At 36.7% G+C, this 14,358-nt stretch overlaps 1 protein-coding gene across 2 annotated transcripts in view; it reads left to right on the forward strand.

Annotated features, from left to right (window-relative positions):
• Slit2 (slit guidance ligand 2) overlaps window positions 1–14,358 on the forward strand; it is a 330,345-nt gene that overhangs the window by 184,696 nt on the left and 131,291 nt on the right. For both annotated transcript variants that reach the window (XM_050150144.1, XM_050150145.1), the window contains exon 5: window positions 10,289–10,360. In XM_050150144.1, the coding sequence (XP_050006101.1) occupies window positions 10,289–10,360 (72 nt within the window). The remainder of the gene's footprint in view (window positions 1–10,288; window positions 10,361–14,358) is intronic.

Raw genomic sequence — 14,358 nt, forward strand, 5'->3', positions numbered from 1 at the left:
AGGCCTTTAGTGTTAGTTGTTCATCTCTGTATTCCCATCTATGTCATACCTCCCCATTTCCAGGCCCTGGCCTCCCATCTTCCTCCTGCCTCACTGGGAGTGGAAGTTTAAAGAGGCTGTATTCTTTGCCAATGTGAGTAGGAAAAGAGATATGAATTTTTACGACAGGAGTCCATATGTGGATTTCAATGTTATAATTTGAGAGACATGACTCATGATACATGATGCATTCTCTGCTGTATTTGCTGGAAGAAATGTGTCCTGTATACCTGCTCTGTGCAACAAGACTTAACATAAAAATGCAATAATTTTGCCTTTCATAAATGGAATTTCCTCTACTTCCTTTGCAAGCAGTTCCTCTGTGGAGAATTCTCAACCAAAAAAGAAAACAATGATTGAAAAATCATTAAAATTTCAAACTTCTCTTGAAATTTCAAACTTCTTTTATGAAAATCCATTTGCCTGTGACCTTTGGGATAACCTATGCTTACCCAGTTGTTCTGAGCATAGGACTGATCTCTGTTGGATTAATGCAAACATCCACACATTATCTGAAGCTCGTACTTCTTCGACACATAGTGAGTTATTTGAAACTCCGTATATATGAAAATATTTCCTCTCTATGACATATGATTTTATTAGATATGTTAACAAAAAAGGTCCTCCTTGAGTAAACAATACATATAGAAATCAAGAATTTACACCATCATGATATTTACAGGCTGGCATATTTATTTTCCACCAAGAGTTATATTTTTTGCCTACCCAAAGTTTTAAAATGTGGATAAATATTCACCTATCTTTTCTCAGTTGTTTCTAGAGTAGTTTGTGCAATTACAGATTTATGATATTCCTCATCAGTCTCTGAGAGAGGTTAAACAGTGGAGGAAAATAAAATTACCAGTAATTAAATTTACAGACAGCTTTGCCATCTAAAGCAAATTTATTACCTGATAGTGAAATATAGTTAGAACACTTTCACATAAAGTGGATCCATTTTTACATGATATTGGTATTATACATTGCCTTTTCAATTTATATAATTAAAATGATATCATTGGACTCCGAGGTTAATGGGATACTCCACTGAGAACCATACGTTGTGGGCAATAAAATAGTGCAGCGTTGCCGTGTTGGCTATTTCCTGAAGAGCTGATGCAGTAATTCAGCAGCAGTAGATCACACCGTCCCTTTAAAAATGTACGGAAGAAATGGGACCAAAAGTCATCCTTAATTTATAAAAATAAAAACCCTCTATAAAGAGATCGATAAAGAGTGCTGAGAATGAATAAATTGGAAAATTCATTTTTTTTTCTTACCCCACTGTTTCTCCTTTTCAAAGTATGCTACATTCAAGTGAGGCTTCTAAAAGTGTCATGCCCCCCAATCCCAGCCCATGAGAGGTTGGGGAAGCTCATTTTCATGAATTAAGGATAGTCTTTATTATATGGTAATTCCACTAGTATTTGGGCTTTGAAGTGGTATTCTGTTTTCGCCCCCCCCCAAAAAAAAATTCAGACTACTAAGATGACTCGGAGAAAAGAGCTTGCCATGGAAGCCTATTGATTGGAGTAGGACTCTTGAGACTGAGATGAGAAAGCAAGAACCCACTCCCACACACAGTGGCACATGTAAACGACATCAAACAAATAAATAAATTTAAAAAAAATAGAAAAGAATGTCATTGAGGATATAAATGATCTGCCAAATACTAATTTTTTTTTCTTCTGAGCATAAAAGATGAAAATCTAGGGATAGAGGGAAGACTCAGTTGTTAAGAACATTTGTGTCTACTCTTGTCATAGAACTAGAGACATGCACATACATGTGTACACACACTCAAATACTGAAATTACTATGAAATAAAATAATGGAGACGGGCAGTGGTGGCACATGCCTCTAATCCCAGCACTCAGGAGGCAGAGGCAGGCAGATCTTTGTGATTCCAAGGCCAGACTGGTCTACAGAGCTAGTTCCAGGATAGGCTCCAAAGCTACAGAGAAACCCTGTCTCTAAAAATAAATAAATATAGAAAATGATGAAATTTTCTTATGATACCCCACTCTACAAAAGCATACACATATACATGTATATATATATGTGTGTGTGTGTGTGTATGCATATATGTAGTTTAAATAAGTAAAAATTTTGATGTGTAAATAGTATCTAAATAATATAGTTGAAGTCTACTAATTTTTCCCCTTTGAGGTCCATTTTCATGCCATGTTTTCCTATATTATTTATGAAACATTAATTTCAAAGTATATTATGAGTGAACAGAAATCTTCTCTTGAAAACTTAAAACCTTCTAAGAGTGGGTGAAATATTTTTTCCTGGATGAAGCATACCAATTAGTTATCCAACAACAATTTATGAAAACATACATACAAGCAACATTTTATAAACTTATCAGGGTGTATTGAGGAAAATGCATACATACACATGCATGTACACACATATTTCTTTATGTATGTATGTCATCATAAAAATCTCTTCATTCTTTGTGTGTGTATGTGTGTTTGTGTGTGTGTGGTGTGTGTAAAATGAGTTCCCTTGTTCTGAAAGAAATAAAGTTCTTTAATGCTCTTTGTATGAGATTCAAAATTCTATATTTTAGACTGAGTAAAAGCATTGAAGCCAATTTTCCATTTGTAATACAAAGTACTTACTCTGACACAATCATTTTAGTTAAATAACATTTTGTTGCTGATCTCATTAAAGACATTTGGATAATGATAAGAATATCTTCCCCATATGTGAAGTAACAAAAGAGTAAGTACATTTTACTTTTATTTTGACAAAGTAGAAAATGAAATATTTATTCAATGTTTTGTATGGAAGATATCAAGTACCTTTTAAATAAGGAATCTACTTGAGAACATAAATGCCAGGGAGTGTAATACTCGTTTTTTCTCACTTCTTACATGAAGTGTCAACACATGAGCTACCAACTGTGACATGATAGATTTTAGTTATGTATTATAAGGAACCAGACTGCAAATAAAGAGGCCTACTCCAGCATTCAGGCATTTCAAAGAAAAAGTTTGATAGAGAATAAGAATAACTAAGGAAACATGGCATGTGAGCCTTCTAGCAGAGGGAAACCTCTACATAGGACTAGCAGTGAAAAGGAATGAAAACTGGGAAACCTTTCCAATGGACTAGAAGAGAAAAATGAATGAAAAACTGATTACCCAGCTATCGCAGGGATATATGTATGAACTTAAAATCCACAGCAAATGTTGTTGACTAAAGTCAGCCATCCACAAACATACCAAGAGGCATGAAAGTGTGTTTTCATTAATAGTTTGAAACATTTTAGGTGTTTTTATTGATCAGTGCTCTGATCACTCGAGGGTCATTCTACCATCTATGATTTACGTTAATCTATGCTTTCTGAGGGCAGTCTACACAATTCTGATCCTTTAATGTCTAATACCTAATAGTCCAAATGCTAGAGGACTAACAACTTAAGTGACCAGTGGAGAGGAAAAGCTCAAGACTTGTAGTGTCTTCAGATGTGGAGAATGGGTGAGCAAGTTCACATGTTTACATGGAATATTTAGAATTAGCTCTTGTAAACCAGCTTTGAACTAACTCACAGTGATCTGCCTGCCTCTGCTGGGATTAAAGAAAGGCATGTGCCATCACCACCTGGCTAGTACTAACCTTTCTTCATGGGAACATTGATACAACAGAGTTCAATGTATTTTCTAGAGGCTATGAATCAGGAACCAACTAAGATCATGTAGTCATGCAATTTCTAAACAGTAGAGCCATGATTTCTTTGAGAAACCCACCAAAGAACACCACAGTTTATAGTCACACTTCCTGAGTCAGAGGTATTTTCAGACCACTGCAAATCTCTAAGTGCTCAGATGCGACAAGAAATCCAACTTATTCTATAAACATGGGTCACCATGTCAGTTGCTCCTCTCTAAAAAACACACAAGAGATGTATTTTGTCTTTGTCCTAGGCACTAATTTTAAGCTCCCTTACCTGATGCCTTTTCTGATTAAGTGTTGCCTTCTGAAATATTCTTGGAAAGATTGTTATCAATGGGGAAACATTGTTTGGTATCTAATTTTGTAGAGAAAGCTTACAAAGTTTTTATACTTTGAATATTTCATTATTTAAAGTTGTTATCGTGGCTGTAAGAATTTCATAATGGTAAATATGCTCTTAAAGTGGTCTGTTGGAGGTAGGAGATGACTTCATGTTTAAGAGTGCATAGAACTCTTCTAGAGAACCACAGTTTGGTTCCTAGTGCTCAAAACAAGTAGGTCACAGCTGCTTGTAACTTCAGTTCTAGGAAGGATATGGGACCTCTAACCTCTGAAGAAACTGGTACTCATATGAATATACTCAAACACATACCAATAATTACGACTAACAACTAACAAAAATAAATCTTAGAAAAGAGTGGATGTAGTAATACTGCATGTGAATGGTAGTGATATCGCACAATAGTGATAGGCTACTAAATCTCAGGTTTACTGTACTCTAAAATATGGTAGATTTCAGGATATATATAGATATATAAAACCACAAAGTGGCCTTTCTTTTCTCATCTTCCTTTATATGGTATGCATATTTGGCTTGATTTAATGGTTTTACTCACTGTTATGTTTCTATTGATATTTATGTCTCTGATTTTATGCATATACACAAACATCATACATATAATCCCAAGTTAACGAGACCCTTAGAGACAGCATTTGCTAGAGATGTTTCAATATAATGCTAACATGGGTTCCAAGGGCATTGGTCATAATAGTTAGCTGGCACACTTATGAAGGCATAGATTTTTTGATCTCTGTGCTACAGATTCTATTGAATATAACTGGCTTGAAATGGAGGGTCTTTGTTTTTATTGTAGTTGCTGCTGGCTTGTTTGTTTGTTTTACAAGAAGCACTTTTGAATGGCCCTTGGTCCACAAAATGGAACCACTATCCAAGGGACTGAAGAACAATGCCAGATAGCTCTCTGACTACTGGAGCCTCTTACATAAGGCATGTGGGAGTGGTCAAGAGTATGAGCTGTGGGGAGCAACTGAGTCAAGTACAAATCCTCTCTTTATTTCATGCTAGCAGAATGACTTCAGGTTAGTTATGTAACCTTTGTAAACCTCAGTTTACCTGAGATTACATCCTGATGTGTTTATAAGTAGAATTAACGAAACCAAAAGAGTGTTGACCAGCTGAGAACAGCCATAAACCAGAAACAACCAGAAACAATCATAAGCAACATTAACATAATGTTTATGTTAGTATTGACTATTACTTGTTTAATACATCCTAGGATATATACTTTTTCACACTTAGGTATCAGTAGACTCACAAATGTCACTGGGAGAGTATAAAATCCTTCCATGACACTTGATTTAGCATGAATTATGAATTAACAAAATATGTGTTAGAAATTAGAAGAAAAGAGATCTCTGTGACTAGTGTGCTCACTAGAATCATGTTCACTGGGAATTCCAAGTTGCTAGAGAGGCAAAGCCCAAATAAAGGATAAAGGATGAATTAAGAAGGACAAGATTTGTGTGTCATGCTTTGAGACACACATAGAGCCATAGCAGGAATGCTTTGAACTAAATCGTGATAGGGAATTGCCAGGAAACCCCAAAGAGGCCAGTATATCTGAAATGGAGTAGGCGAGAGGGAAAATAGATGTCAAAAGCATGTGTTAAATAATCTCTTTGGGGAGAGTAGTGTATCTTTGTGATGTTTTGAGCTTCTCTTTCTATTGGATCAAGATACTTGAGAGTTAGAGTCTAAGAAGCAGAAATCATAGGAACGCAGAAGTAGCAGCTGAGATTTACTTGCAGGCTATTAAGATGGGCTATTCCACTGGAGGTCAAGATAACAGAAAGGCAGACAACAAATTCTGTAACTACTATGAGCTGGATGAAGGTTTGGCAATAGTTCGGCATGGGATATATAAGATCCCCAAAGGCCTGAGCCTGTGTAAGGATAGTGCCCCTAAACTGGGATGAATAAGACTTCAGGACAATGTAGCTGGATATAATTTCATTTTTGATATAATGTTTATATAGGGTTGGGTACTTTAAAAGTGTTCATAAATCAAGACAAGGAGAAGAGATTGAGTCATTTAAAAATGAGGATGGCTGGCCATCCATGAATACACTAACAGTGGTCAGGGGAGACAGTGGAGAAGGAGGGAAGGCTGGACTGCAGGCACTGCAGTTGTGTGGGGAAGCACTGCACATAGTAGAAGGATGAGGTTTCAGTGTGAAAGCCAGGGTTCTGCTGTGGTTTTGTGTGTCCCTTCTCAGGTGTACCCCCTGCAGGGGCTTTTTTTTTTTTTTTTTTGTATGCACATTGAAAGCATGCACGGTGCTTTCTGCTGCAATCATGTGACTCTCCCCTCTCTATGGAGACTAGATTCTATTAGGAACGGACTTTGCAGTCCTTAAAACCTCCCTGACGCTTTTAAGAAAATGAACAAGCTTTTCTTTTTTTCAAGAATTTCAATATTTTCAAAGCTGAAGAGATGACTCAGAGGTAAGGAACACTGGTTGGTCTTGCAGAGGGAAGACCCAAGCTTGGTTCCCAGCACCACACAGCAGCTCACAACCATCTGTGAGTCCTGTTTGTGGACCCTTACCCCTCTTAATTGCTCTATGAGTAACAAGCATGCATATGGTGCACACGCATAGGTGAAGGCAAAACATTCATATACATACAATTTAAAAGAAAAGCATTTCAGTATTTTAAAAATTCCTAAGAAATGGTACCTCACGACTGAGATTTCAGTAATCTCCAAACTGGTTCATCGTCTGGTCTCAGCTTCCCAGAACCTGGCACAGCAGTAGCACACTTGCTTGTCTTGGTTTACCATTTTGTGTCCCTTCTGCTCAAAATCTTCAAGTGATTGAAAATTCTGCTGAGATGATAGTCACCTTACCTTACATCAAATACCTTCCAACTGGAACCAACTTCAAATTGTACTGCCTAATGTTCTCCTTTAAAAGATACCTCCAGCGCTGGACTCTAGCCGACTCTTGGAGGCACTACCTGGCCCTTCTCTTCCCATTAGCTCTGACTGCTTTGAAATTCAATTTCCAGATTAATCTTCCTAAAAATCAAGCCCAATCAAGTCATTTCTCTGCTCTCAACCAGATTTTTACACTCTATTGCCTGGTGATATAATTACAAATTTCCTCCCAGGGTAGCTCCATCCCACTCACTCAGTAGTTCTGAGTCATTGTGCTTATTCTACACAGCTCATAGAGCAATAGACTGCAGTTAGGGATGCCTCCTTGTGCCTTCATTGATCTTCAAGGGGTAGAGCAGAACCAGTGAGGTCAAATAGCTGGCTTCTAATGTCAGTATGCATGCAACCAACATCTCTATGGTACTTTTATATTTAGCTATTTATCACATCTTCTTTACTTGGTTTTAAATTTTGTAGAAACAGGACAATAACTTCACTCAGTTCTTTAACCTCACCTAACATACTGTCTGAAACTTCACATTTAGTGGAGAGTAAGTAAATAAACATGACTGAAAACCGTACGGAAGAACTAGAAACTGTCATTAATATATAGCCTAATTTTCATCATTGTACAAATTACATAAGACAAAACCCAGCATGGGTTAAGGAAGCCTTCTCTGAGTTCGTAAATTCGAGAAGAGTGTAACGAAGTGAATTTAGTAAGCATTGTTAGAATTCTGGGCTTAATGTTTATCTGCATTTCTTATCTGTTTAAAAATTAGTCTTGCCATGTCGCACTGATAGTATTTTCATACTTTCTCTCCTACAAAACGCTCCTCTCCTATAAAATTGAAATAATAATGACTCTTTTATATGATGATCATGGTGAAAAGAGCACAGAATGATACATTCTTTTTGAAGCACCAACTATTGCTTATGTCAGGTTCCTTCTTTCCAGGTGAACAGGCCCCATTCTTCAAAAGGGACCTGGAATCTATAATTAAAGCTGCCTGACAGATTGGACTGGGCACTCATGCTTAGAATCCATTCCATGCTCAGGAGCTATCTATTTAGGGGAACAGCTACACTCAGCCATCCTGAGCCTCTTGGTCTTTCTTAGGCTTAGGGAAAGGGAAGATTGGTGACTACTAGCCAAAGGAAGCTTTTCTATGATCTAGGGATCTGTCATAAGTAATCAATAAAATTCAGGAGTGATATCCCTCCTAAAGTGCCGCCTGCCACCGTTATGTTTATTTGAACCATCTAAAGCAGCTCTACCATTGTTGTCCCTCTGGAGGTAGCTGAGAGTCTGGAACGCCAGCCGAACCAAGACTAACGGGAGGAAGGGACCCTAGTTATAGAAATTAGAAGGGTGCAGAGGCTAGAGAAAACTCAAGAACTGGACTAATTATTTTCATTGTGTATATGGCCTCAGAAATATTTCTCGTTTGAGAAGTGGAAAGGAGACTGATTTGAAGAAGTGCAACAGTCAGGGACGGCAGGGTAAGAACAATCATTTTCAGCAAGCAGGATAGGTTCATTTTTGCTTGAATTCCTTTTTTTTTTCTCTTCATTCCATGCTATTTTCAGGTTTTTCTTCCTCAGAAATCTCTTTGTTCTATGGACTCCTCTGAACAAATCTTCTGCCATCAATACTTTAAAAATATATATTGCTAAACATTCCAAACTTGAGGTAATTTTGAAAGGAAGGAAAGAAGTCATCCCTAATCAATGGCCAGCGGGAGAAGTCAGCACGTTTTAAGGAAATGCAGTTTTACTGCTCTTAAGGAAGTACTGGAATTATTGAAAGCAGTAATGAGCTGCATTGCCCTAGATATGCTTCCTACATAAGCACAAACGAGTAAATTTACTCTTGGAAGTATAATATGAGCTTTTGGTTGTTTTTCTTCTCCTCCGTCTTTCTTCTTCGTCTTCATTTTTTTTTCCTTTGCTGAAGGCCTTCTGTCATCAAGTAACTAACATTTACCTCTTTACAAATTGCTTAGCAAACCGTTTTCACTTGAACATTAAGCATATGGAGATATGAACTCAAATCTCATTTTGTTTAAAAGTCGGCGCTAATGAGGTCAGGACCACACACTAAATCTCAGTATCAGCCAGTCGTGTCCTCTTCTCTCTTGTGTGGCTAGAAGCATGTGAGTGATGAGCTCTGCTCACAGGCAGCTTGGAGGGAGAGAGTGTGGACCAACCTGCTCAGTGTGCATCCACATGGTGGAAAACAGCTGGGTTCGTCATCTGCTGTGCATCTTTGGTCAGTAGCTTCAGCTTTCTTCGTGAGAATGGGATACCTCCGAATTTGAGTAGCATCATTGGTATTTTAATAGTTTGCTTGATATTTCAACTTCTTTCTGTATACCCATGAAAATAGAACCCAGAAGGCAGTTTTCTGTTTCTAGTGGTGTATCTTTTAATTGTATGTATTTGTACTTTATGTGATAATGCTGTTAATACCGTCTAAGCTGTGAGATTTGTCTTAGAATTGACTCTGAACTCTTGGAAGGGAACATAATGATCCTTTTTACGATGAGTGTTTTCTTTTTCTCCCAAACCTTTTATTTTAAGACAGAGAGAGCTTTTTTCCTAGATTGAAATGTATTTCTTAATTAAATTAAAATGTAAAAATAGACACTAAATTTATGATTATAACAAATTTGGGGAGGCTTCAAATCAAGCTTCTATTAATATTTCATTCAGAAACTTCATTTTATTGTTTAATGAGAGCTGCCATGTTCCATTTTTAATATGATTAAAATTGCTATGTAAGCTTAATTATGTGCTCTGACTACAGCCATCCTTAGTATGTGCTCTGAGTACAGCCATCCTTAGTATGTGCTCTGACTACAGCCATCCTTAGTATGTGCTCTGACTACAGCCATCCTTAGTTATGTGGTCTGAGTCCCGTCATCCTTCTCCAGGAAGCTAAGTACAACAGTGATTTCGATCAGACGTTAAGTTCTAAAGCTTCAGAGTCTCCTAAAATTCATTTATGAAAAAATCTATTACTTTTCTTTAATGAAATAGTTCATATATTTTCTATAAAATTATGCTAACCTTTAAATCAAAATACCATATTTTATGATAGAATATAGATTAAAGATACTTAATTCAAACTTTAACATGCATTAGAATTACAAATTATGTGTTTAGGTACTTGCTTTGCTTTTGACTGTTGTTTTCCTTTTAAGGGGTGGTATTTGTTTTTTTGTGGAATAATTTTGTTTTTCCATTATTTATCATGTTGATTATACTAAGCATAAAATATGATTTCATAATCTTATCACCCTTTCTTTTGTTATTTTTAGTGATCTCAGTGAAAATCAAATTCAAGCAATTCCAAGGAAGGCTTTCCGTGGGGCAGTTGACATTAAAAATCTGTGAGTATATATGCACATCTTAATTTACAGTTCTTTATAAATTGTAATCTGTTTTAGATCAGGTTTACATTTTTAATTATCAGAAAAATTAAATAGTGATGTAATTTTCTTGTTATTTGTAAGATCTTCGAAAACCAACATAATTTTTGTCTGTTTGTACAGATGTTTGGCAACTCAAGTCATTATAAAATTTATTTTAAAATACTCTGATTAGTGTTTTATAATTTTCAAAGTATGAAATGGTATTATGACGTGTTGTTTTTATCCCTTATTTCTAGAGTCCTCCCTTGTTCCCTTTGCAGTTTCTGTCAGGGTATACTAAAATTCAACATATAAACAGGTTTATTTTCTTTTGGAAATAGATAATATTTTTCAGATAAAGATAAAGATGGCTCAGAACCTCAGCTCTTTCTGGAGTTTTTAGATGTAAGAAGTGTAAAAATGATAAATTCATCTTTTTCTTTGTGTGAATTTTTCTCACATCTTTTCCCTCCTATCTTTGAAGGACTGTGTGAAGAGCCACCCTTAATAAGAAGAAAAAAGAAAAGAAAAAACATATTTCTTTATTTTCCTTGATAAATCTTTAATCTAGTTTCTTTCTTGGTGTTTAAGTGCCTACAGCTCTCCAGCTACCTGTGAGATATAAGCTCTCCGTGGCAAACCTAATATTGTCAATATACATCTTTATCAATTTCAAAAATACCATGTTAGTCTTTTAAAATGACTTTTAAGTTTACTTCACATGTTGAGGGGTCAAATGTTTTCCATAGCTATTGCAATACCTTGGAATGTGGGGGTGAAGAGCCCTTGGGTGCCAAGATTAACTCTTACAAGCCAATATTTCTTAGCTAGTCATAAACAGGGCAGGCAATTTTTCAAGAATTAACTTATATTCAGAATTCCCCATGGGAAATTCAGTTCCATTTTTCTTTAGTAGTGAAAGTCAGACAGATGTTGTCCTTTGTCAAAGAAGACAAGTGTTGATAAAGGCACAGATTTTGGCCTTTACATTTCCCCAGTAGAAATGCGTTTTTCTTTATCGTGTATCTGTGCTTTCTGAGTGCCCAAGTAATAACAGAAAAGTACAGCTTTATGGTTATAAATAGACAAAGCCATTAACATTGTGACGGTGGTGATTTTTTATGTGCACTTAGAAAAAAAAAGGTTTTTTCCTGCTTTCTTTCTCTCTTTACTAGCTGGGACTTTGAGAACGTTTAAGTTGGCTCGCCAACACAGGGGGATCCAATCTGTCTCAGTGCATTATGTGTGGATATGATATTACTTAAGAATTCATAGATGTACGCTCAAGTTGCAGTGGCTACAACTGGCCACCCTGCAGTATGTTACTTGCAACCTCACAGTGGGGCTGCCATTAAGCACTTAGTACAACTGCATTTAACTATTCTTCAGGTATTCAAAGAATTCAAGTCACCAACTGTATGTTCCTATGAGGAAGTCTACATTTAGGACTGCTGACCCATCCCAGGGGATTTTTTTTTAAAAACATGTTTTCTTCATTTAACTGAAAAGCAAGTCCAGAGATTAAGTGGAAAGTGAGAAAGTAAGCTGGCTACCATGTGAAATGGGCGTTTTAAAGATTCCCCCGCATACACTACTGAATTTTCTCAAGTTCACAGACTTACATAGACTGTACCGTGAAGTTAGGATAACAGACTGAGACACTTTTCCTGTAATTCGGATTCATGCACATGAACAATCATCCAACCCCTCTTGTCCTTTAATACTTAATTTCACAAACTGACTACTAGTTACTTGGGTTTGTTGTGGTTATTAGGCAAATGAGGTGCAAAAGAACTTTAAACCACTAAGATGCTAGGAAACTGTAGTGTTATCTTTCATGATACAATTATCCAGTGAGTAACTCCTAAAGTTATCCGTGAATAAATTGCCTACAGAGGGGACGGACTAGTAGAAGATGAGATATATTTCAGTATTAGAATTTAATTAAAAGATTATTTAAACGTGCATATGATTCCTGTAAGTCAGATGCAGAACTTCAAAATGAAAAAAAAATACAAACATTAAATGAACATACAACAAAAACAAGATTTATAAATTAGAGATTGCATGCTATAGGGATTCAGGGAGGAACAACTTCATAGTATTATGAAAAATTGTTAGAATAAACGAATATAGGGGGAAATTTAAGCTATTATCTCATGCGTGGGTGAACAGTAGATAGGAGCAAATTGAGGAAGAACATGCTATCAAAATCAAAATGCAATGGAGTTTCGGTCTGTTTTCTGTGCGTAAGAAATGGACTGTGACTCTTTTTAAGTGAAGCAGTGATGAGACGTGGGAGGTGCTGGCTGACAGCTTCCTCACAGAGTCAGCTTTGGACGTGCATGTTTCTGTGGAAGAAAGGAAGCATAAGGGATGGTGTAGACCTCAATAGTAACGCTAAAATAACAAGAAGAAAACGACTCCTATTCTCACCATCTTCCATGAACTAATGCAAAAGGAAAGCGTGTTTGATCAGCTCAAATAGCTAGAAGAGACTTCAGGGTTCAAAAATATTTCAAACCGTATTTTCAAAAATCATTCTCATTTCATGGGGCAGAGTATAAAGTTTAGGGTTTCCCCCCCCCCTTTTATCCAAAGGCAGCAAATCTCCTAATTTCTAAGTATAAAAGTTAACTTGCAGTATTATTAAACTGCTAGTCCCAGCCATCCATGAATCAGCATCAGACCATTGATGGCGACTTTAGTACTCCTTAGGACAGAGAACAGTGTTTTGTCACCTTTACTGTGCTCCAGTAAGGCTAAGTGAGATTTGTTAATGGGGCTTCATCACACCACCACTCAAGCCACCACTGTCCCATGGGCTCCCAGTACTCTCTAGGTAAAAATGGGACAATTACCTGTGAGATCCTATGTGCCTGTGTGTTTAGTCCTAAGTTGGTTGTCTTTCATGGTGTTACAATCATAGCTGCACAATTATTCACAGGTTAAAAGAGAGAAAAGAGGTAGAGCAGCAGGCATCTGTGCAGAGCAGTGCCAAGACCCAGCTTCCTGGAGAGCTATCTGCCATCCTACCCTGCCCTAGTCTAGCAAATTTTCCAGAACTGCCACTTCTGAGCCTAATGTGAAGCAGTTTCCATTCCTACAGGATTTCTGGTGACAGCACTTGGTTTACTCTTGAGGTCTGGCTAACCATGCTCTAGGCGGCATCCTGACAATATAAAATTGATGCTGTGGAAATGTTGCAAATTACTACATTTTATTTCCCTTCCCCCAGGCAAGCCCCACTTAAACTATTTCAGACAGATGAACATTCATCTTGGTCTTAAGCATCTCAGGGGAGAACTAGCAGTAACTTTTTTGCTATCTCGCTTTATTTCATAGCTGGATTAAAATACTTTTCGTATTTTGTTGTGTAACCTCTTTCTATACTGCACGCGCCCCTATGCCAGCCACAGCTTCTATCGATTTCTTTTTTTCTTGACATTTTAGACACTCAAATATTATGAAAACAAAATTGTAATACAATATCAACAAAATAATTGCATTTCCAACAGCTTCCAGCAGCAGTGTTTATGGAATCGCCATTTGTGGTATTAAAGTCTCAAACCGTGAACTATTAATAACCTGCTTTCACCAAAAGATGAATCTTCATAAAACTAACCAATGATTACAGAAGTTTTTATTAGAGTCTTTGTATGCGTAATTAGTAGATTAATGCTGAAGTGGCGAAACTTTGCTGCCCCTTAATCATACAGCAAACATTATATTTTTTTCAAGCACCTGGTTAGATATTTCCACTAACGCTTATCCTCTTAGAGAATATTCCAATCTAATCTGGCCTTATTTTTGCAACTTATTTGTTTCCTTTTACTTCATGTGCTTTGTCTTCAGGTATATCTTAAGCATATTTTATTTTATGGAAAAAGCTAGCCCCAATTCTATTTGCTCTGGAACTTAAGTCAAAAGAAGTATCAAAAGAAAAGCTTAGGATCGAAACAAGTTGCAGTCAGTGA

The sequence above is a fragment of the Alexandromys fortis genome, unplaced genomic scaffold, assembly GCF_014885135.2.
Source record: "Alexandromys fortis isolate MF-2015 unplaced genomic scaffold, M_Fortis_MF-2015_v1.1 scaffold_0, whole genome shotgun sequence".
NCBI lineage: Eukaryota > Metazoa > Chordata > Mammalia > Rodentia > Cricetidae > Alexandromys > Alexandromys fortis.